Consider the following 26,188-nt stretch of genomic DNA (forward strand, 5'->3'; position numbering starts at 1 on the left):
GATTTATGAAGAAAGATTATTTATTTGCAAAATTTTTATGAATAAAAACACTTTTTTTCAAAATGTTTGAACTTTTTAATTTATATAGCAAAAAAATACAAAACCCAGTGGTGAATAAATACCACCAAAATAAAGTTTTATCTGTCTCAAAAAAAAGCTATACAATTCATATGGGTACCGTGTTGCATGACCGCGCAATTGTCATTCAAGGTGTGACAGCACTGAAATCTGAAAATGGGCCTGGACAGGAAGTGGGTGAAAGTGTCCAGACTTGAAGTGGTTAAACGAATACAATTAAAACTTCAGCGCAAAAACAACCAACCTCCTGTGTACACTAGTGCTGCTGACACTTACATGTGTTTCCACTTACATATATAGTGATATCTTATATTAGTGCCGCGCATATATCTCCATATACTGTACGCTATCTACTAAGTGCATCAAAAAACATACAACTTAAACATTTGTGAATGTAATAATGACCACAACTTTTAGTCCTTCATATGTGATATTATCGTGCATATATGAAAAACTTTGTGCCAGACAGGTGCTTCTTTTTGGTTGTGTCCACATATATTCTTAGATGTGCTCCTCCACCAGAGACATACATATATACTCTCACCTCCTTCCATGACCCAAATTGCAGAGGTCAAATAGTGCTTTTCGCTTTAACTCGGGTAGGTATAATGTATTGCTAGCTCCACTCTCCTCCTCACTCTGCTGCAGATGATCTCGCCTCCTTCTTTATCCCACATATCCTCCGCATCAGGGGCGGACTGACAACACATGGGGCCCCCGGGCAATAGGGAATCATGGGGCCCCTATGTCCTTGCCCAAACTCAAAAAAGCCTATGAAAAAGGTACCAGGGGCATCTCATGGGGCCCCCTACTGACCCTGGGCCCTCAGGCAGTGCTCGAGTTTCCAAATGTCAATCCTGCTCTGCATATGTAAACAGAAACGCCTGACATAGTGTAGTACTCCAATACTGTATAATTTATTAAAATAACAAAGTGCACTCACATTTAAAGTGTCCTGCTGGGACACCACAGTAAAAACGCCTCTCCTGCCAGACAGGACAATGCTGTGTGGGATGGATGTGTAAATCCCTGGACAGGATGGACAGAAATACAAATCCTTTGGCCATTAAAACTGTCTCCATATAAGCATTCCATCTGGGTATTAAACTATTTTCTTGGAGTTCAGCTTTAATGACCAGTAAAAACAAGAAAATGTTCTGCGTGAAAAAGATGATCCCAACATATATGGATGCTAAAAGGTTGTACGCCTATAAGTTCCACTGATGAAAATACCACCCTACCTGCCCTGTAATCAAATGGTTTTTACATTTCAAATAATATCTTGATGGCAAGAGTGTCAGATCAGAGAGTGAAAACAATGAAAGACAAAAAACAGACAGTGACACTGCTCTTACATGCCAAATCAAAGCTGTACATTGCCCATATTTAAATGTCATCCAAAGGGGTGATACATTAAAAGAGAAATGTGTAAAGCTGCCATTTATTAGGTAAAAATCTAAAAAGAATGAGAGAAATGTCTGTAAAATGTATACATGCTCTGAAAGATAGCGAAGAGGAGAAACCAGAGAAAATCACACAACTGTAAACACATACATATGCATGTATTCTAATAGGTTTATAAATACACACTGCATAAGTATATACTGTATATTGTTGTGGCACATACCAATTTCATTGAAACCACTATATCCAAGTTCCTGTCTACTCAGACCAAGGTTTTCCAGATCCATACACTTAAAGCCTCGGGGACACTGGTATCCTTCTCCATCTGGTGAACAATGAGTGTCCGGAATGGCAAGATTATTCCAAGTCACATTTCTGAAATAAAAAAAACAAAGAAAGAAATGCAGTCAAGCTTACAAATACAATACTGACATAATTTCATAGACAAAGGGTAGTGCTTGAACATTAAAGGCGAGCAGTAACAGTTTACAGTATTTTTTTTTTTTTACTTTATAAGTTTCTTCATCTAATATTTTCTTTTTTATTTAATACGTATACAATCTTCTACATATAAACATTTAATACATGGCTAGAAGTGTCCAGATAAGTTTTATTATTTTTTTTTATTCACCCTGAGGAAAAGGGTGCACTCTTTATGTCTGGAGGAAAAGAAATTTAATCTCCAAACATGGAAAGGTTTCTTCACAGTTAGAGCTGTAAAAAATGTGGAATAGACTCCCTCAAGAGTTTGTTCTGGCCAGCTCAGTGGATTGCTTCAAAAAAGGCCTGGATTCTTTCTTAGATACACAGAATATAACTGGATACTAACATTTATAGGTAAAGTTGATCCAGCGAATATCCGCTTGCCTCTCGGGGGGTCAGGAAGGAATTTTTTTCCCTGCAGGAGCAAATTGTATCATGCTATGCTGGGTTTTTTTTGCCTTCCTCTGGATCAACTGTGGGTGTAGGATTATAACTTTTTTTTTATGTTTGAACTGAATGGACTTTTGTCTTTTTTCAGCCAGACTAACTATGTAACTTTTGTTTATAAGCTTTTTAATCTACCGTATTTTCCGGCGTATAAGACGACTTTTCAACCCCTGAAAATCTTCTGAAAAGTCGGGGGTCGTCTTATACGCCGGTGCGAGCCGGTGTCAGGGCGGCAGTTTTTCGAGGGGCGGCGCGGCGCCGCCCCCCCCTCCTCCTCCAGTGGACACTAAGTACAGGGGTGGACAGAGGGGCTGCTGTACCTTACCTGGCTCCGGTCCCACGACGATCCGGTCCAGGAAGCGCGGCTGCTTCTTCTTTCAGTTCGGCCGCTCGATGGTCATGCGGCCGCTCGGCTCCGCCTCCTCACCGGTGATTGGGCGCCAGCACTGGAAAGGCACACAGGCGACCAATCACCGGCGAGGAGGCGGAGCCGAGCGGCCCCGCAAAAATCGAGTGGCCGCACTGGAAGAAGGAGCAGCCGCTCCTCTCCCCCACTGACACTAACGATGGGGCACTATTCCTCCTCCACACTGACACCAACGATGAGGCACTGTTCCTCCCCCACTGACACCAACAATGAGGCACTGTTCTCCCCACTGATACCAATGATGGGGCACTATTCCTCCTCCCCACTGACACCAATGATTGGGCACTATTCCTCCCCCACTGACACCAATGATGGGGCACTATTCCTCCCCCACTGACACCAATGATGGGGCACTATTCCTCCCACTGACACCAATGATGGGGCACTATTCCTCCCCCTGATACCAACGATGGGGCACTATTCCTTCCACTGACACCAACGATGGGGCACTATTCCTCTCACTGACACCAACGATGGGGCACTATTCCTCCCACTGACACGGACGATGGGGCACTATTCCTTCCACTGACACCAACGATGGGGAACTATTCCTCCCACTGATACCAACGATGGGGCACTATTCCTCCCACTGACACCAATGATGGGGCACTATTCCTCCCACTGATACCAATGATGGGGCACTATTCCTCCCACTGACACCAATGATGGGGCGCAATTCCTGCCACTGACACCAATGATGGGGCGCTATTCCTCCCACTGACACCAATGATGGGGTGCTATTCCTCCCACTGATACCAATGATGGGGTGCTATTCCTCCCACTGATACCAATGATGGGCCACTATTCCTCCCACTGACACCAATGATGGAGCACTATTCCTCCCACTGACACCAATGATGGGACACTATTCCTCCCACTGACATTAATGATGGGACACTATTCCTCCCACTGACACCAATGATGGGGCACGATTCTTCCCACTGACACCAATGATGGGGCACTATTCCTCCCACTGACTAATGATGGGGCACTATTCCTCCCACTGACACCAATGATGGGGCACGATTCTTCCCACTGACACCAATAATGGGGCACTATTCCTCCCACTGACTAATGATGGGGCACTATTCCTCACACACTGACACCAATGATGGGGCACCATCATTGGTGTCAGTGGGAGGAATAGTGTCCCATCATTGGTATCAGTGGGAGGAATAGTGCCCCATCATTGGTGTCAGTGGGAGGAGTAGTGCCTCATCATTGGTGTCAGTGGGAGGAATAGCACCCCATCATTGGAATACCATACTGAAATACCATACCATATTGAAATCAAATCTGATGTTTTTTCATTTTTATTTGGTGTGCGTTGGAAGAGGGGTAGTCTTATACGGCGAGTATAGCTCTAACCCTATATTTTAACAGGAAAAGTAGGGGGTCGTCTTATACGCCCAGTCGTCTTATACGCCGGAAAATACGGTAATATTTTCTTTTTTATTTAATACATATACAATCTTCTACATATAAACATTTAATACACGGCTAAGAGTGTCCAGATAAGTTTTTATTATCTAAAGAAAGAGCACAGGAGTAGTTACAACATTTCAGGCAGTCTTCTACCATTAAAACTGTGGATGGGGCTTTATGGAGACAGGAAGATAATGAAATGCTTCAACTCATTTATGTATACATTTTAGCTTGAGCTATTAGACTTTGTAAAAAAAAAAAGGCTTTTATCATAAGAAGAACTTGGAAAACATGAAAAAGCCTAAAGCTCCACCTGCCAGCAGAAATGGGAATTTATACTATTAATATTCTATATGTTACATTTACTCAACAAAACACCTTTTAATCTTTTAGTCCCAATAAATAATTAAAAAAACAGAAAAAACTATATACAAAAGCACTATACATTTCTATTAAGTCAAAGCAGTCATTCTCTCTCATAGGTACATTCGCTGCCGAGATACAAATTGTGTATCGGTTTTAGTTTGTCTACAACAAACCAACATTTAAGTTAGATGAGCTAACTAGCCATTGCCTTCTCAAAGTGTACTGCTTAAATGGAGATAGCTTCTTGCTTGTTTCTCCTCTGCATGTATTTTACTATGCAGATTACATTTGATAGTCATTTTAAAGTGTCATTAAACCGTAAAAATAAAACATATCTTTAAAATCACCTCCCCTAGCTGTTTACAGCAGTTTTCTGCTGTGCATATTTTTTTTAGTACCTAGTTAATCCTGCCTTTCCATACATCTCCCTGTTGTCTGTAGCAAAGCAATGGCAGTCGATTCTCTGGTTGCTACATTGTCACTGTTAGTGCTCATGCTTCGCCTGCTGCCTGTTGGGAAACTATTGTCTTCCACATTTCCCCTCTTGAAACCACTCTTTTTGTCACTTGTGAAGTGGTTCCAACTGTGGCTGTTTCTGCTCTCTCTCCCCTTGGCTCCATGTTCACATCATGTGACCGCCACAGATCACTGTTGGATGGCTATAGAAAACTTCCTGCAGTGATACTTCAGAGTTTTCCTGCTTGCTCTACCCACCGACTACACAGCGCAATGAGGAGCGAGTGAATGATCATGTGACCAGTGTACATAAGGCTGCAAATAACTATTTGGAAATACTTTTTTATTGTGTTCTATATGTGGGTCACAGGACTGTCTAAAGGGAATTATAAATATTTTGGCACGGGAATCTAAAAATATATGTATATATTTATTGCTTAGGAGTTCCATTTTAAATGGTAAACCCAACATTTCATATTCCTGATATGTGCCTGTTGTACCATGTACTTGTATGAAAAAGTATCCTGTTCTCTTTGTATTGCTTCCTCTGTGTAAAATCCCTGGTGTTCCTGCCAGTCCCTCTACTTTCCTATTAAAAACTGTCCACATTAGGCATGAGAGTACAGCATGGACAGTTCTCTAGCAGTGCTGGGAACTCAGTGTGCTTTCCTCCAATGATCAGACTTGTCCTGACCCCCCCCCCCCCCCACACACACACACACACACAACCATTCACTGGGAAGATGAGGGAATGTGATCATTTATAAAAAAAAAAGGGAAAAAAGCTGTTTATAATGTTTTTTGTATCTATACACAAATGTGTTGCTCTTCTTTTCCATCTCACACTAAATGGGCTGTTTTACAAGGTGAGGGTTTATAATCACTTTAACATGTTACTAAACCCACAATGGTAAAATCAGTCTGTATATGCAGTAAAGCATGCTTGTTATACTCACTATGGAACCTAAGGGGTTAATCCTTTGCATTGTGTAAAAAGGCCGTTTTATCCTGTCTTCTCTGATCCTCCTCTTCTTCAAATGTCCACATCTTATCTCCTGATAAGACAGACTAAACCCATAGCCATTCTGCACATGCTCATTTTAGTGTGTATTGCTAGAGAGGTTTTTTTTTTTTCTTTGGGAGAGTGCATGTGATCAGCACAGGGCCAATCAGCACTGTCCAGACACAGGTCAAGGGTTTTGCATCCTCCTAGAGCAGAAAGAAAACTCCTCCTACAAATTCTGCTGAACACTGATAGAAGTCACAAGACTGCTCTAACTGCTGATGAGAAAAGGTATTTAGCAGTTTACATTTACTAAAATAATTGCATTTCCATGCTGTGGTACTGTGGGAGAGCAGATATAGTGAATGCAGGGTCCTGGGTTTAGTAACACTTTAAGTAATACTACATGTTCAGTTTTGGCTGTGGGCATACTGCTACAGGGCGGCAGGGGTGCGCAAAATCACATATACATACGTGATTTTGCATTTCCAGGTAGGGGGCATATGCGAACTGCGCGCCCACCCAACCTGCACCGCCATTCATGGCCGCAGCTGTCAATCACTGGGTCCCCTGCCGGTGATTACCCAGCGGCGCCCTGTGATTACCCACCGGCGCCTGGTGATTACTGAGAATTTCTGACGGGGAGGAGGGCTGCTTTGTTTACTAACAGTCCTCCTCCCTGTGGGCTTGGGCACACTGCTCTGGATGGCTGTGCACAGCACAGCCATCCAGAGCAGTGTCCTTACAGTCAAGCACCAACAAACCGCCCCCCCCCCAGTAAAACACTCCTACCACACAGTTAACCCTTTGATTTTCCTTCATGTTAACCCCTTCCTGCCCAGTGCTATTAGTACAGTGTCAGTGCTTTTTTTTTAGCACTGATCACTGTATTGGTGTCACGGGGGCTGTCAGTGACACCAGGTCAGTTCCTCCCAGTGTCAGAATGCCCACCACAGTCTCACTATGAGTCGCTGATCGCCGCCATTATTAGTAAAAAAATTAAAAATTCCAGTATCTATATCGCTATAACTTTCACGTAAACCAATCAATTTATACATATTGGTATTTTTTTTAGAAAAGACATGCAGAAGAATACATTTTGGCCTAAATTTATGACGAAATTAGTTTTTTTTTATTTTTCTACTGCTGTGTCCGGTAGATAAAGCGGAATGAAGATCCCGGTGATCATGTGATCGCAATGTAAGCAAAACTGTTATGAATCAATCTAATTCATAACAGCTCTGCTACTCTTCCTAGTGAGTTATGATTGGCTCACAGCTGTCACATGATACATGGGGCCAATCACAGCACCCTGTACCATGTGACCAGCTCCAGCCAATCACAGATCACTATCTTGAGCTGTCAAAAACCTGGCGCATTCATGACAGTTCATGAATGAGTTAGGTTCATGACTTTGCATTACAGGAGAAATGATCTTTATTTCTCCTGCAAAGCAAAGTGTAAAAAAAAAATTTCCTGATCATCCCCCTCCCAACTGTAGTACAATGTTACTATGGTAACATTGTGCTATTCTGATAGAAGAATTTAAAAAAGAGTTTAAAAAAACAAAGAAAAAATACCATATTGAGAATTAAAAAAAAAAATGAAGGTTAACCACTTGCCGAGCACTTACCTGCATTTTGCAAGCGAGCAGTGGCTCTGGGCAAAGTGATATCATCTTATGTCGCTTTCTATTTCAGGGTGTCAACGCATCTGCGCCCCCCCGGTCAGTCCAGGGAGAGAAGAGAGAACACTGCACCGAGTAAAAGCACTACATTTTACACACACACATACACACATTAGATTAGCACATTTAACCCTTTGATCGCCCCTATTAACCCTTTGATTGCCTTGTCACCCAGTCAGTGCCATTAGTACAGTGTCCGTATATAGAACTTTTCACTGATCACTGTATTTCTGCCACTAGCTAACATCAGGTTCAGTTAGCGCCCCTCCCACCCAGGGTAAGGTAGCGTTAGATTGCCCACACACTATCACACTCACGCTATAGGTCGCAGATCACCCCCATTACTAGTATAATGTTTGTACAGATCAATATAATGATCATGAACAGAACTATACTAGTGCCTGCTTTGTATAGTGTCCCCAAAAATGCAGTGTTAGCAGGTTCAGCCCCATTCACTGCCAGCACTAGCGTTTAGCCCCTCTGCTGTTGCTCATGGAAGATTTATACCAATTGATTATGTGTCAAGCCAATTTATATGCACAAGAATACAACGTGCCCACCCATATTTAGCTCTTGCAAGACAATTCGCATGGAAACCTATCACGGTTTCTGAATTTAAAATTTTTTGGGGCCTAACCTTCAACATGGGCATTACAAAAAAAAATGAATTGTGGTCATATTGGTTCACAGACCCGATTCATCACATGCCAATGCTCTCTGCTGTTACATATATGCCCAACATGGATCAGCAATGTACTGGTACGTTGCTGGACTTTGATTGGCTATACCAGGATGATGCCTGCAGCTACAGGCACCCCACCTCACCACCTCAGTCTCCGCCCGAATCACACACCTACTGAGCGACATATCAGACTGGATGTCACTCCACTTCCTAAAACTGAACCTTTCCAAAACCGAGTTTCTGGTGTTCCCCCCAGCCCGGACACCACCACCCATTGACTTCTCCATCACATCCAACAACGCCACCATCAAACCCGCCCCGCAGGCCAGAGTACTTGGTGTCATTCTGGACTCCAACCTATCCTTCCAGCCCCAAGTCCAATCTTTAACAAACTAGTGCAGACTCCACCTCCGCAACATCGCCAAAGTACGCACGTTCCTAACCCCAGAAACCACTAAACAGCTCATCCACTCCCTCATCATATCATGACTCGACTACTGCAACTCCCTCCTCACTGGCCTGCCTCGCCGCTGTCTATCCCCGCTTCAGTCGATCCTGAATACGGCTGCCAGACTCATTCACCTTTCCAACTGATCCATCTCCACCACCCCCCTCTGTCAATCCCTCCACTGGCTTCCGATTGCGCAACGGATCAAATTCAAAATCCTAACACTGACGTACAAAGCCGTCCACCATACTGCCCCGAACTACATCACTGACCTAATATCCAAGTACCACCCAGCACGCACACTCCGCTCTTCACAAGACCTCCTTCTCTCTAGTTCCCTGGTCTCCTCCTCCCATGCCCACCTCCAGAACTTCTCCAGGGTGTCACCCATCCTCTGGAACTCCCTGCCCCAACCCATCAGATTATCACCTACTCTCCTCTCCTTTAGGCGCACCCTGAAAACCCATCTCTTCAGGGAAGCCTAACCCACCCCCTGCTAACTTGCCGACCTCCTTCAATCTTCCTACAGCTATCTCCTCCTGTGCCACCATCCCCTCCCTCCTAGATTGTAAGCTCGAAAGAGCAGGGCCCTCGATCCCCTCATGTTTTTACTCGGCGTAACATCATCTTTCATACGTTATCAAACAATTGGGCAATATACTGTGTTTTTGTGCATTAAAATTCTAAAAAGTGTATTTTTCCTAAAAGATTTGCGTTTGAAAAAAATTACTGGGCTAATACTGAGTGATGTAAAAAATGTCAGCACCCACCATTTATTCTCTAGGGCCTCTGCTTTAAAAAATATATATAATGTTTGGGGGTTCAAAGTAATTTTCTAGCAAAAAAAAAGTTTGAACAAAAAGTGTCAGAAAAGGTTTGGTCTTCAATAATGGGTGATGTGTGGCATAAGCTTCTAATGTTGGCCCTGAAATGCCAAGATAGTAGAAGCAACCCCTCCAAATTACCCCTTTTTGGAAAGTAGACACTTCAAGGTATTTGCTAGAAGGCATGGTAAGTATTTTGAAGATCTCATTTGTTGCCACATGTTTTTGGAAAACGAAGAAAGAAAACAAAAATGTATTTTTTATTTTCTTTTTTACGTGTAAAATACTAACAATGCCTCTTATCAAATTCCTTGTGGTGTCTTCTTTCCAAAAAGGTCATTTTGGGGGGTGTTTGTACTATCCTGGCATTTTAGAGCCTCCCAAACTGTGATAGGTAGTGGGGAAACAATATGAGAAAATATGCCCTTTGAAAGCCTGGAGGTGGTCATTGGATTTTGGGGGCCTGTATGTAGCTAGGCTGCCAAAAAGTCTCTCATGTGGTATCCCCATACTCGGGAGAAGTAGAAGAATGTGTTTTGGGGTGTTATTCCACATATACCCATGGCATTAATGAGCAATATATAATTAAAGTGACAACTTTGTGTAAAAAAAAAAAATTATAATTTTCGAAAAATTTGTGGCAAAAAATAAAATGTACCATGGACTCAACATGCCTCACAGCAAAATCTTTGGGGTGTCTATTTTCCAAAAAGATGTCATTTGAGGGGGGGGTTGTACTGCCCTGGCATTTTATCACCACAAGAAATGTGATAGGCAATCAGAAAGTAAAAGCTGCGTAAATTCCAATATATATATATATACCATAGTTTGTAGATGCTATAACTTTCACACAAACCAATTAATATACTTGTATTAGGGTTTTTTTTTTCTACCAAAGATATGTAGCAGAATACATTTTGGCCTAAATTTATGACTAACTTTGAGTTTATTGGATATTTTGTATAACCAAAAGTGAAAAATATCAGGATTTTTTTCAAAATTTTTAGTCTTTTTTTGTTTATAGCGCAAAAAGTAAAAACCGCAGAGATTATCAAATACCACCAAAAGAAAGCTCTATGTGTGTGAAAAGAAGGACATAAATTTTGTTTGGGTGCAGCATTGCACAACTGCGCAATTACCAGTTGAAATAGCACTGTGCCGAACAGCAAAAATGACCTGGTCATGAAGGGGGTAAATCTTACGGAGGGCAAGTAAAGTAACGCAGCACCGTATCGCAAAAAAAATGGCCTGGTCAGGAAGGGGGGGTAAATGCTCTGGAGGGCAAGTGGTTAAAGAAGGGGGGGATGAAAACTCCTGTGCACAGCCTCCCTGCCAGGCCGCCCTGCCTATCAGCAGCGTGGAGGAGACACTCTGGTCTGCAATAGCTGTGACAGTGACGGATGCTCTGTCGGGGGGAAGGGGTCTCGACTGCCTTGACCTCCCCCTTAGCTACACCCCTGCTCTGCAACCACCCCACAACTGACTGCACAATTGCAATGCAGTTTTCCAGTAATTAGTTGTTTAAAAAAAAAGTAAAAAAAGACAGCGAGGAAGCAATAAAATGAATAGCACTTTTCAGACAGCAAAGCAAGTCTAAACAAAGCCATAGACTTTTATGGGGGCTTTAAGATGCTGCAAAGCATGATAAACTCAACATGGGGCACTTTCTAAAGCAAAGTAACAGTGTGTACCAGGGGCGGACTGACAACTCATGGGGCCCCCGGGCAATAGGGGATCATGGGGCCCCTGTGTCCTTGCCCAAACTCAAAAAAGCCTATGAAAAAGGTACCAGGGGCATCTCATGGGGCCCCCTACTGACCCCAGGCCCTCAGGCAGTGCCCGAGTTTCCAAATGGTCAGTCCACCCCTAGTGTGTACAGGGCTGTAAGGTAACCATTTTATTTGGTGAGAGGTGCTCTGATTGGCATTGAGAGTGCTTTGACCTTTTTTGTTCCAAGAGTACACTATTATGCGGCCCCTCAGCGGGTGGGTCTTGACGCCGAGAGACTGCGTATTTGTGTACCAAAATGTAAACAAACCTGTGCCCAGAGCATGAGCTCTGCACTCCTGGAACAATTACTGGTGCCTAACAGAAAGCTTACAATCGCTACTTATAATAGGGAGCTTTCCGATCATGTGACCGCTGTAACAGCCAATCGTGGCGGCCACATGATCATAAACTCCGCCCGCCTCCTGGCATCAGAAACCCCTTAAAGGGCCAAAAGGCACTGGTGTTAAGGGGTTAAAAAAAGGGGTGCAAACATTTTGAAGCAAGTCTAAATGAGGCCTTAGTTGCAGAACTCATATAGTACAATGCTAATGAGAAGATTGTAATGTTGATACTTTACTATTTTATTCTGTATTTGTTTTTATAGGAAATAAAAATAGAAACAGAATTAGGAGCACATACTTGGTTAGTGGTTATTTACAACAATTACATTCACAACCACTTATAGTGTGTGTGTGTGTGTGTGTGTGTGTGTGTGTGTGTGTGGTGGGGGGGATTTTTAATTTTATTCCACCAGCATAATAATTACGAAGCCCAGCTGAGCTTAGTCAACATCTGCCGTCTACAAATCATTTATTAAGTCAATCACATAATGAGGCCTAGGGCTTTATATTTCCTGCTATATTTAACAGACTCTCAATTGGCAAAACATATATTCACGTAAAATGTTTATATAATTTATTCAAAAACTATCATTCTCCTCACATACTATGCCATGGTGTTAAAATCAATCTTCAGTGCACTTTGAATGACCATTGCAATAAAAAGGACAAAATCTGCTGGGAGGAATTGACCTTTCACTGTCCAAAAATAGCACATCCCTTTTGCAGCTTTTATCATGTGCAAAGTTCAATAAACCAAGTTGCTGAGCTTTTATGTTGCCTATAAATTTAGCCTATTTGCTGTAAACTTCCAGATAGTGTAAACTTTTAATATTGTATTTAACTGCGTATTGTAAATCTATCTGCCACAGTAATTGGTTCAAATATCTCCATATACACAATTTTCTGCACAGCATAGAACTCTGCTGGGCTTATTTAATAAGGCAACGGGCAATGCACAAAGAAATCAGCAAACTGTAATTGGACTGTTATAGCTTGCTGAACTTTGCACTTTATATTTACTGCTCCACCACTTTGATGAAGAAGCATGCATGGACTAAGCAAACCACACACTGCAAAGAGTTGGTGCAGGCTGGTATTTCGGAAACTGACATTTGCCACAAGGGTCAATATGAACTTCTGTGGACTTTCACCCAGTAACATTAAATAACATAACATTTTACTGCAAAGTATACCAATTTCGTATTCAGACCTAATTCTATATTACGCTTCCAGTGATGTTACAAGTATACTCCAGTTAAAACTGAAGTTAAACCTTGAGATGCATGCAGGGAACAAAGCCTACCTGCTCACCACATCTAGACATAGCTGGGCAACCAGTCCTCCCTTGTACCTTTTGCATATCAATTGTCCCTGATTTGGAGGGACTGTCACTCTTTTGGAACTAATTTCCCCTTTTCTCCTCTTTTTTGGTCTGACGTGTGAATCTCTATTAAAAAATGTAACTACCATTAGTGTTAAGTGGCACGAAAGCTTTTATCCAACCTCTAAATAATGCATTTGATATTTTGAAGAGCCAGTATAATGAAAATATAGTGGTGAAAATGCACTTGCTCGTTCTGGTTAACTGTAGGCATACCAGAGATTGCCCTTTTTATAAATACAACTTGCTAAAAAGGAGTCCAACTTTCTGCTTTAGGCTTTTCATTTTCAAAAAGAGACAAACATGCAGAAAATAACATAGTAGTGTAAAAAATGGTGTTAACATTATAACGCATTAGAAAGCATTAGGATAAACACAATATAAAAGGGATAAAAAAAAATGTGTATAGGGTGATCAAATGTCACAGAAACAGTAGTGTACGAATAAGTTGGTGGTTTGGGAGGACAACTGGCAGGCTATATTTTAGAGTACAATAATACAGTATACTAAGATCATATATGTGTTGGAGGTTGTAAACTTGGAGATAGTTATGGGACTACACAGTGATCGGTGTTTGTCCCTGTCGCTAGCAGGATGTGGGAAGAAAAGAGGAACGAGTGTGGACCAAGAGGTTTTTAGGTGAGGGATAAGGAAGGGAGGAAGTATGAGAGAAGTAGAGCAGGGGAGTGAGGAAAGAGAGGAGATAGGAAGAAACGGTAAAACGGGGGTAGAGTTTTGGGTGTGGAGAGAGAGGAAAAAAGGGGGGGGATGGGGGAGGGTGATCCGCGAGGTCTGGTCAAGCACATAGTTACATAGTTAGTCTGGTTGAAAAAAGACAAAAGTCCATCCAGTTCAACCATTGAAAAAAAAAAAAAAGTTATAATCCTACACCCACAGTTGATCCAGAAGAAGGCAAAAAACCCAGCAAAGCATGATCCAATTTGCTCCTGCAGGGGAAAAATTCCTTCCTGATCCCCTGAGAGGCAATCTGATATTCCCTGGATCAAAGCACAAGGCTGCCTTGGTTTTGTGGTGGTGGGGAATTGTAGAACAAAAGAAGGGAATGATCCAGATTCATAGAGCAGTTGTATTTTAGCCATGGGGACCAAGATTTAAGGTTTTAGACTGAGTGTCATGAGGATTTCAGTGAGTTTCTCATGTACCATACAGCCCATCACTCTCTATTTCACTTCTGCAAAATTGAGGGTTGGTGGCTTCCATCCTTTAGCTAACATTTGTCTGGCAGCAAGAAATATTAAATCTGCTAGTTTCCTTTCATGCTTGGGGAGGTCAGAGACTGGCCTGTGTAGTAATGCATTTTTGTCCAAAAATGACCGTACTTAAAACCCCCAGAACGTTATTTTCTGAAAGCAGAAGCCCTTTAGAAATAAAATATAGTAGTTGCTGGACATGTTTTGGTCCAAATATAAATTCAAAAGAATTTTTAGCTGTTCGGAGATTCGGATACATCAAATGAAATAGTAACAAATTTTGTTGAAATTGTGTTAAATTCTAAATTTTCAGAACAATTCGAATCAGTTGAAAATTGATCAACGATCCGAATTCTATTTGAAGAATAGCTGGTTGCTAAGGAGTCCATGCTGACAGCTGAATGTAAACAAAACAATTGCAGGCAATTAAAAAAATTAGTGAAAAAATCTGCGTGGGGGTTCCCCCCTATTCATACCAGGCCCTTCAGATCTGGTATGGATTTAAGGGGGAACCCCGTGCCATTTAAAAACAAAATTGGCATGGGCTTCCCCTTAAAATCCATAACAGACCCGAAGGGCCTGGTATGAATGGGGGGAACCCACACAAGTTTTTTTTTTCAGTATTTTTAGTTGCCAGCAATTGTTGAGGAGTCATCAGTGTAGCAATTGTGCACACAGATATGGACACGGTCATCCATCTTGCTCAAGATTCCTCATCTTGTATCATTCTCTCTTCTTCCAATCCCCCTCCCTCAGGAATGTGGTGTGTGTGTGCTGGGTTCACAAGGGCATTATGCACAGCTGGATACACTTCTTGGTTGTAATCCTCATTAGCTGGTGCCCGGGTGTCTGTTAGCTTCTCGATCTGAGATGATCGTAAACTACAGTGAGGAACAGAAGTATTTGAACACCCTGTGATTTTGCAAGTTCTCCCACTTAGAAATCATGGAGGGGTCTGAAATTCACATTGTAGGTGCATTCCCACTCTGAGAGACAGAATTAAAAAAAAATTCAGGAAATCACATTGTATGATTTTTAAAGAATTTATTTGTCTTGCATTGCTGAACATAAGTATTTAAACACCTGAGAAAATCAGTGTTAATATTTGGTACAGAAGCCTTTGTTTGCAATTACAGAGGTCAAACGTTTCCTGTAGTTCTTGACCAGGTTTGCACACACTGCAGCAGGGATTTTGGCCCACTCCTCCACACAGATCTGTCAGGTTTCGGGGCTGTCCCTGAGCAACACTGAGTTTCAGCTCCCTCCAAAGATATTCTATTGGATTTAGGTCTGGAGATTGGCTAGGCCACTCCAGAACCTTGATATGCTTCTTATGGAGCCACTCCTTGGTTATCCTGGCTGTGTGCTTCGGGTCGTTGTCATGTTGGAAGACCCAGCCATGACCCATCTTCAATGCTCTGACTGAGGGAAGGAGGTTGTTGCTAAAAATCTCACAATAAATGGCCGTATTCATCCTCTCCTTAATACAGTGCAGTTGTCCTGTCCCCTTCGCAGAAAAGCACCCCCAAAGCATGATGTTACCACCCCCATGCTTCACAGTAGGGATGGTGTTCTTGGGATGCAACTCATCCTTCTTTTTCCTCCAAACACGACGAGTGAACTTTAGACCAAAAAGTTCTACTTTGGTCTCATCTGAACACATGACTTTCTCCCATGCCTCCTCTGGATCATCCAGATGGTCATTGGCAAACTTCAGACGGGCCTGGACATGTGATGACTTGAGCAGGGGAACCTTCCGTGCAATGCATGATTTGAAACCATGACGGCGTAGTGTTCTACCAACAGTGACCTTTGACACTGTGGTCCCAGCTCTCTTCATGTCATTGACCAACTCCTCCCTTGTAGTTCTGGGCTGATTCCTCACCTTTCTTATCATCAGTGATACCCCACGAGGTGAGATCTTTCATGGAGCCCCAGTCCGAGGGAGAATGACAGTCGTCTTTAGCCTCTTCCATTTTCTAACAATTGCTCCAACAGTTGATCTATTTTCACCAAGCTGCTTGGCAATTGCCCCGTAGCCCTTTCCAGCCTTATGGAGGTCCACAATTTTGTCTCTGGTGTCTTTTGACACCTCTTTGGTCTTGCCCATGGTGGTAGTTGGCGTCTGACTGACTGTGGGGTGGACAGGTGTCTTTAAAGAGCTCAGGCAGGTGCTACTAAGTTACATTAATGAGTGGAGTAGAGGTGGCCTTTTTGAAGGCACAGTAACAGGTCTTTGAGAGCCAGAATTCTTGCTGTTTCTTAGGTGTTCAAATACTTATGTTCAGCAGTGCAAGACAAATAAATTCTTTAAAAATCGTAAAATGTGATTTCCTGAATTTATTTTTTAATTCTGTCTCTCAGAGTGGGAATGCACCTACAATGTGAATTTCAGACCCCTCCATGATTTCTAAGTGGGAGAACTTTCAAAATCGCAGGGTGTTCAAATACTTCCTCACTGTATAAACCAGTCTTTCACTGGACAGGAAACACATTCCAGAATAGCCGTAAAACATACATCTCATTTAAAAACCACATTTCATAACTTAAAATAGGGAATACATACAATCGAACAAAGCATATATTCGGATAGCTCAGTTTAATGCGAGTTTCCTGATATCTTACATCCCTAGATTACGTCTACCCAAGAGCAGAAAGCGATAGCTCTTTAACCATCACAGGTAGATATGTTATATCTGATATCTAGACGTTCAGCAGATGATTCTGCATGTTATCCTACCAGTGGAGGGATCTGGTCATAGCAGAGGTTCCTGCCTAAACACCCCTCCCCAAATGAGGTGATTGGTTCTCTGCTTTAAGGAGACACCCTGCTGGGTTCCTAGAAAAGAGGTTGTCAGGCTTGGAGAAGTAGATGAAGTGATCTCCCTTTTAACATCAGGAACCAATTTGGGAGAACGGTACCCTTTTGTTCAGGACCTTGATCTGCTTAAACCAAGGCTGACAGCAAGTATTCTACCTCTCTGTCAGGAATGGACTTGCCAGTAGTGGCGGGACTCACCTGCCTTGTGGGCTGCAGTACCAGGGCTGGCCAGCGGGTGCTCTCAGCAACCAGAGGCTCACTCCTGTAATGAGCCATCACCTGAAGCTGATTACAACAGGTGTATTTAAGGAATGGCCAGGCCTGTGATCATGGCCTTGGTGTATGTTTCCCATGGGCCCCTATACCTGCATCCTGTCTGCTTTCTGCCTGATCCAGATTCTGCTTCGATCCCTGACTCTGCATGAACTCCGTCTGTCCTGACCTCGGCTATTCCTGACTACTCTTCCGCCTGCTCCCTGTTTGCCTGTTTGCTACCGACCCGGCCTGCCTGACTACGCTTAATATTGTTTCTATTGTTATCTGTTGGAGGTTTGGGTTGATTTGTTTGCACTGTGTTGTTGTTTAGTCTTGCACTGCGTTTATGTTTTGTTTAGTCTTAATAAATTGTCTTATTCACACTATACCTGAAGTCTGCGTTTCCCTGTGTCAGTTCACACATTTCTGGTCATACCCGGATCCCTAACACTCTCTAAACATCTTTCTGTTATCTCTCTGTTGTGGTATTGCTCTCTGTATTTTTATATATATATATATATATATATATATATATATATATATACACACATATATATATATATATTGGCTACATCTTTTTTCTGTAAATATTTTTATTGCACCATTTTGACCTTTTAAGTAATAAATTCTATTATCTGAAAAGTGTTGAATTGTTTCAAAAGCTCTTTAATGCAAACCAAGAATCCCTGTCTCTGAAGAGCGCTACTGTGTGTTTTAAAACCTCTGGATACATCTGTCTGTGGTGACAGTGTGTATACAGACGCTTATTCAAACATCATAGTGTTACTGCTAAGATTGGCGAGTTTCCTCCTACTCTGTACAAAAAGGTGGTGGTGGCAGTGTGAAGGGTTAATTGCGTGATTAACCTGACCCAGTAACAATCGCTCTCAGGCTACAGTACATAGATCGTGGTCCATTAGCTGGAAAATCTTTGTGCAGGGGGCAGTTAAGCATGGCATTGTTACGCACGTGACAGCACAGTTTTAGATTGGCTAGTCCTTCGGTCACAAGTTGGTGAGAAGGGCTGGGGTTCTGACGCCACGTCCGTCACATATTGGCTGGCAGCGTACGCGGGATAGTTCTACATTGGAGCTTCAGTGCATTGTTAGGAATTAGCTCTGCACTGAAGGATTGTAACCTTTGTGGAAACTGTCCTTAGAGACAAGAGGTGCATATTTTTATATATATAGATAGATATATATAGATAGATAGATAGATAGAGAGAGAGAGAGAGAGAGAGAGAGAGAGAGAGAGAGACAGACATATAGCAACAGCTCCTTCCTTTTTCTGCTTTCTATTCTACCTTTGCTTGCAATTATGCCTGGTTTAGCAGAATACAGGAAAATGAGCAAAAGTGATTTAAGTACTGAATGTGAGTCACGAGGAATTGATGTCGGTGGCAAAACTCGTGAAAATCTGATTTACGACTTACATGAGTATGATAGCCGGGCAGACCAGAACCCGGGGGAACCTGGAACTGAAGGGGTTCCCACCACCTCCAATCCCAGTGGCTCAGAGACAGCCTCGCAGGAAGGGCATACAGAGACTGACACTGGAGTATCACCGAATGTTACTGGAGTGCCTGCAACCAACAGAGACTCTCCTCAGATGCAGGAAGCCCTGAAATGCATCATGAAGGCAGATCCTATGGCATACTTGCAGTTCCTTGAACGCCAGGCTGAGAGAGTGGCTGACAGAGAAGCTGCGGAACGCCAGGCAGCGGCTGACAGAGAGGAATGCCAGGCTGACTGAGAGGCGGTGCAGAGGGAAGCTGATCGTCGGCACAAGCTGGAGATGGCTAGGCTCCAGCAGCAGCGACAGGCTCAGAACCTCGGGTCCCTAGAGCACAGGGATGCCTCTCTGACCGTGGGCAGAGCAGCCAAGTTTCCAGTGACAAGATAGTGACATTGACATGTATTTACTGTCATTTGAAAAAACTTGCCGTCAGTACCATCTGCCCCAAGCACAATGGGCTTGGTACCTGGCACCAGGGCTACAAGGCAAAGCCCTGGATGTGTATTTCGAATTGCCAGAGGGGCAGGATGACAATTATGAAGCTCTAAAAGAAGTCATCGGAAGTACCAGCTGACCCCGGAAGTGTACCGCAAGCGTTTTGGTCCTCTCAAAAGGGACCTGAGGACTCTTACACGGATGTGGTAAGTCGCTTACGCACCACATTCTGGCAGTGGACCAGGGGAATTAATGCTGACTCCTATGAGTCCCTGGAGGATCTCATGATACGAGATCAGCTACTGCATATCTGCCCGGCAGACGTCAGACAGTTTGTATTGGAGAGAGAACCCACAACTGCCAAAGCTGCAACAGATCTGGCCGACACCTATGTCCACACATGGGTGTCTGACCATCGCAAAGCTCCTCAAACGGCTGGAAAGGAGGGAAATCACCCATAGCAACCCCACCTACGCCAGTGAGTCAAGCTTCCCTTCACCCAACACCTGCAGTACTTGGGGCCAAGCCATCCCTGCCTGACAACCGCAGATGTTACACCTGTGGGAAACCCGGACATCTCAGGACGCAGTGTCCTGAGCAGAAGCAGATGACATCACCTGGCCAGCAACTCTTCTTCAGTGCTGTTTGTCCGCAGGAAGACTCGGGTAACCCCCGCCAACTTGCAGCCAGTCACTGTGGGCAACCGGTCTGTAACTGGTTTCTGTGACACCAGGGCAGATGTCACCTTGATCCGGCCAGAGGTGATTGAGTGAAGGAACCTCATCCCAGGAAAGTTCCTTACCCTCACTGGAGTTGGGGGAACCCGTTCACACATACCCTGTGCAAAGGTATTCATTGATTGGGGTGAGGCAAAGAGGATGAGGGAGATGGGGGTCTTGGATGCAATTCCCACACCTGTTCTGTTGGGTGCCGATTTGGGTACTCTTGTGTCTTACTATACCCCTGCCAAGAACACCCTGGAGGCCCCCTGGAACTCTCTGGACATGCCAAGGTACTGTGTGCAGATGTTCGGGTAATGTCTGGGCAACCTATAGATGGACAGAGGGAGGGGGCTGGGAATAGAGTGGGGTTACTCTGACCTTGCATGGTCAGGTAATGAACTCCTGTGTCATTCATGGTACAAACGTAAATGTTGATAAAGATGATGATACTGATAATGAGGATGATAATGATGATGACGATAATGATGATAATAATGATGCATTTTCATTGTTGGGGTCACCCCCAGTGCTGTAAAGTGGGCAGAGGATTCTACCTTGATAACCTCCCAGCAGTTGTCTTTGTATGGTACTGGACAGCTGGTTGGCACTTGTAGTCCCACGGCCAAGGCAGCACTGAAGAGTGACCAAAATGTGGACTTCAGCAGCAAGCTAGCTGTGAGCTTCCCTGCTGAGAAAGGTAAACAACAGCTTGACTGGGACAGTGAAATGAATGGTCTACCAGCAGGGGGCTTGGGGACTGAAAGAGTGTCACCTGATCTAGCCTGTCAAAGTGTATGGGGAAAATCTGAAGCCAGGGAGGAAGTCACCTCCAACTATTTCTGTCTTAGATTCACCCCCCACGAACCAAACAGACCAACGTATGTCATAGGCAGTGGCAGCACACCTGGATTGGAAGTGCGAGGGTCCTATTGGAGTTGATAGCCGGTCCACAGAGAGGGAGCTGCAGCCTTCAGCTCCAATCACCTTTCCTTTCCATTCAGGTACAGAAGTTTCTGGCAAGGCCTATGGTAAATGGTGTCTGGGTTCAGGGAAATCCTGGGAGAGCCCACCGTGCTGTTCATGAGTTGGGCGGCAGGGTGTATCCTTTCCTCATGCCTTCGGCCCACCTCATCTTACAGGAGGTGCAGACTGAATGAGCCAAAGAGACAGAGGGAATATCGCAGTCAGGAATCCCGAAGTCCTGCAGGGTCTGGGCATCACCAGTAGTCTCAGTCCCCAAACAGGATCAGATGACCAGGCTTTGTGAGGACCTTGGAAAACTGAGCGCCAACCCTGTGGTTGTGGCCTACCCAATGCCCAGAAACCATGCGGTAATGGAGCAGCCGGCATGTGCCCGCTGTCTTACCGTCGTGGACCTGAACAGAGGATATAGACCAACATCTCTAACCCAGGAGGCTCAGGACAAATCAGCCTTCACCACCCCATGCGGCTTGCCTGAATTCGCGGGAAAGCTAGTTGGGGTTGAGAACGCACCAACCACCTCCCCAGGGGTCAGGAATGACCTACAATGCGGAGTGGAACTGAGTGCAGTTGCCCACTTTAGGGGCCTTGCAGTGTTTGGCCCTGTCTGGGAAGAGCAACTTGGACCCCTGTCACTAGTCAGGAACAAACTGCCCGTGCCTAGTCTGACAGTCAAAAATGGTAACTTCTGACAGTTATGTCAGGGGCATGTCAGTGGTTAGCACTGGGAACCACTGGTAGGGAGAGACCCCCAGAGGTCTGGAAATGGAGAGACTGAGGCAGTTATGGCCTGGCCTACTCCCCAGGCCAAAAAGCAGGTTACATCAGTCTTGGGTACAGCTGGCTACGGTAAGACGCCTGGGTGCAACTATCATGGCTCAGCTGAACCAGTGACTGACCTAACAGACAGGAAACTGATGGAAATGATGTCCTGGATGCTAGCAGGTAAAGAGGACTGTTCATCCTGGACGAAGGTACCTGTAGACACATCTAGAAGGCAAGTTCCAGAATTCACCTGTCTGGTTCCGGCGCACACAGGCGCCACTACCTTCGGGTCAGATGTAGTCCTTGAGCTGAGCAAGGAGAATGGAGAGGGAAATCTCATTCTCTACCTCGACAAAAAGCTACATCTCAATATGTTAGCATATGACACCCCTGAACAAAAGTGTTTTGTGAACAGGTGGGCACCACGGCAGTTGCCACGATATCCGGATAGTCACAGTAGACCCCTGACAACTCACTTGGGTGGCAAAACAGTGGGGAGAACAGCACCCTTCTCAGAAGGAACCTGGTTCTCCCGCAGTGCAGTTGTACCAGATCACACCAAGGTGAACCTCTGGGCACAATGGATCTGTGTTCTGATCAGCCAAACCAGCAGCAGGAGTCGGTTGCATCAGGAGGGAAATTGCAGTTCCCTCCCATGCAATCACCTGAGGGGGGGAGGTGTAGCAATTGTGCACACAGATATGGACACAGTCATCCATCTTACTCAAGTTTTTCCATCTTGTATCATTCTCTCTCCCTCCAATCCCCCTCCCTCAGGAATGTGGTGTGTTTGTGTGCTGGGCTCAAAAGAGCATCAGGCACTGCTGGATAAACTTCATGGTTGTAATCCCCATTAGCTGGTGCCCGGGTGTCTGTTAGCTTCTCGATTTGAGATGATGATAAAGCTATAAACCAGTCCTTCACTGGACATGAAACACATTCCAGAATAGCCGTAAAACATACATCCCATTTAAAAAACACGTTTCATAACTTAAAATAGGGAATACATACAATCAAACAAAGCATATATTCGGATAGCTCAGTTTAATGCGAGTCCCTGATATCTTACTTCCCTAGATTACATCTACCCGAGAGAAGAAAGTGATATATCTTTAACTGTCACAGGTAGATATGTTATATCTGATATCTAGACGTTCAGCAGATGATTCTGCATATTATCTTACCAGTGGATAGGATGCTCTATGTACCTATTGAAGATTATTGACCATGGTATAAATGTGTGAGGGATCTGGTCATAGCAGAGGTCCCCGCCTAAACACCCCTCCCCAAATGAGGTGATTGGTTCTCTGCTTTAAGGAGACACCCTGCTGGGTTCCTAGAAAAGAGGTTTTCAGGCTTGGAGAAGTAGATGAAGAGATCTCCCTTTTAACATCAGGAACCAACTTGGGAGAACGGTACCCTTTTGTTCAGGACCTTGATCTGCTTAAACCAAGGTTGACGGCAAGTATTCTACCTCTCTAAACTTTTCTGTTATCTCTCTGTTGTGGTATTGCTCTCTGTGTATATATATATATATATATATATATATTGGCTACATCTTTTTTCTGTAAATATTTTTATTGCACCATTTTGACCTTTTTAGTAATAAATCCTATTATTTGGAAAGTGTTTAATTGTTTCAAAAGCTCTTTAATGCAAACTAGAGAGAGCTGATATGGTTAGATCACTATGATCCGTGGAACATTGAAGGCAGACCAAAGAGGAACACGGACAAATTTAGTGGTGCGGTCAAGGTTTTATACCAGGAGGAAAGCGTCTTTTTTGAGTTAGTAGGCTAGGTGACATTTCAGCAGTGGCAATCCAAATTGTCCTCCAGTTGCTTATATCTAGGTATTCCTGTTTCATCCACGAAAAGGCTTCTTTCTTTCAAATGTCAAAAAAGGTTTGTGCACTCACCGGCCACTTTATTAGGTACACCTGTTTAATTTCTTGGTAACACACATTTCTAATCAGCCAATCACATGGCAGCAACAATGCATTTAGGCATCTAGACGTGGTGAAGACAACTTGCTGATGTTCAAACCATGCATCAGAATGAGGTAGAAAGGGGATTTACTTGACTTTAAACATGGCATGGTTCTTGGTGTCAGACGGGTTGGTCTGAGTATTTCAAAAACTGCTGATGGGATTTTCACACACAACCATCTCTAGGGTTTAGAGAGAATGGTCCAAAAAAGGGAAAATGTCCAGTGAGTGGCAGTTGTGTGGACAAAAATGCCTTGTTGATGTCAGAGGTCAGAGGAGAATTGGCAGACTGGTTCGAGATGATAGAAAGGCAACAGTAACTCAAATAACCACTCTTTACAACCAAGGTATGCAAAATACCATCTCTGTATGGACAATACATCAAACCTTGAAGCAGATGGGCTACAGCAGCAGAAAACCATACCGGGTGCCACTCCTATCAGCTAAGAACAGTAAACAGAGGCTACAATTCACACAGGCTCACCAAAATTTGACAATAGAAGATTGGAAAAACATTGCCTAGTCTGATGAGTCTCAATTGCCCTAGAAATGGTTGGGTGTGAATATCCTAGATCAGCAGTTTTACTCAGAGCAGCCCTTCTGGCTCCAACAACCATACCATGGTCAAAGTCACTTAAATCCCCTTTCTTCCCATTCTGATACTCGTTTTGAAGTACAGCATGTTGTCTTCACCACATCTAGATGCCTAAATGAATTGCGTTGCTGCCATGTGATTGGCTGATTAGCAATTTGTGTTACCAAACAATTGAACAGGTGTACCTAATAAAGTGGCCGGTGAGTATGTGAAAGTTCTCTCCACTACCATATTTAAACCAAACTTTATGTCTGTTGACATAAGAAGTAGAGAGAAAATAAGTTACATAGCACATGCTTCAGAAAGTTCATTCCCAGTACACAACCAATGAGCTGCAGGAGATTATACCGATCAAAGATTAGTGAGTTTTTCTGCACAAGTTCTGCAAGGGCACAAAGAGAACAATTGTTCTCTATGTGCCTTATTCACACCACAATACTAGTATCATGTGCACAGGAATCTACAAAGTGTATAAAACTTACTGAAACACGCAAGAAAACTTATGTCTCTGCAAGTGAAATCTGCCCGTTTTTCCCATCAGTTTTTATGCACGTATGGTGTGAACAAGGCTTTACATTTACTATAGTTTTACTATAGTGTTCAGCTTTACCAACAGGAATGAATGCACTTTAGTAGGGCAGTTGCAAAAAACTGTTCAAATATCAATATGAGCAATTTTTTTTCCAGATATAGTAACTACAGGATTCATTTCATTAAATAATTGTAAAATGAAATGCTTAGTGACAAACAAACCAAACTGTTCACACCATGTCCATTGAGCTGCAGAGAAATGCTGACTAGGTGTGAACAAGCCTTTAAGATAAGCTTTGTAATGCATTGCCATCTCTGAATGTACATACATTTATTTTTATTTTTGTGTAACTGCATAACAGATAGAGTGAGGACATTCCTAATATATTTATTTATTTTTTTTAAACAATTGCCTTTTATTCAGAAAGAAAAAGCAGAACATATGAACAAGAATGAGCTACAAGAAAGCATAGCATATTATCATATCATATAGTGCACAGTTTACAAACTAGTTTCGGAGCATACTCAGTAGTATAATCAAAACATTAGGAAGCATTCACATAGTAAAACGTTTCACAATTTTCAGGTACAATCATTGAGTCTGATAGAAAGAAAAGTAAGAACAGAGGAAAATGAAAAGCAAAATTAAGATAGCAAGAATATAGCATAAAGACAGATCCATCTCCGCAAGAGATGCCCAGAATTCACCAGCATGACCCACACGTCCAAAAGAGAAAAATAACTATTTGCCCATCAGCCCTTTATATCTTTCCGAAAAAGTGAAAGCATACCAACTGGACCACAATTTGTGAAACCTGAGAACCATGTTATCAGTCATAGTCAGTGTCCGTTCCAATTCCTGAAAAACATTAACCTCTCTTATCCAGTCTTGAATCGAGGGGGCATGAGTGGTCTTCCAATGTCTGGGAATTAAGGACTTAGCAATATTCAAAGGATGCCGCACCAAGGATCTCTTGTACGACTTCAATGAGCACTCAGAAAGGAGGAGGCAACATTTATGATTTAAGGGCAATATAATAGAGTAGACCTAATTTATATATATATCACTGGTCTGCACCATTTATTAAATAAAGCAGAATTGAACAGGTGTACCTAATAAAAATAACTTTTCCAGTAACTGAAACAGCA

The 26,188-nt window shown here is 43.3% G+C and overlaps 1 protein-coding gene across 2 annotated transcripts in view; it reads right to left on the bottom strand.

Moving 5' to 3' along the window:
- NALCN (sodium leak channel, non-selective) overlaps positions 1-26,188 on the bottom strand; it is a 694,063-nt gene that overhangs the window by 459,090 nt on the left and 208,785 nt on the right. For both annotated transcript variants that reach the window (XM_089679951.1, XM_089679950.1), the window contains one exon: positions 1,706-1,857. In XM_089679951.1, the coding sequence (XP_089536077.1) occupies positions 1,706-1,857 (152 nt within the window). The remainder of the gene's footprint in view (positions 1-1,705; positions 1,858-26,188) is intronic.

Source organism: Staurois parvus, unplaced genomic scaffold (assembly GCF_062004578.1).
Source record: "Staurois parvus isolate SC_StPar_1 unplaced genomic scaffold, SC_StPar_1.0 ptg000233l, whole genome shotgun sequence".
Lineage (NCBI taxonomy): Eukaryota > Metazoa > Chordata > Amphibia > Anura > Ranidae > Staurois > Staurois parvus.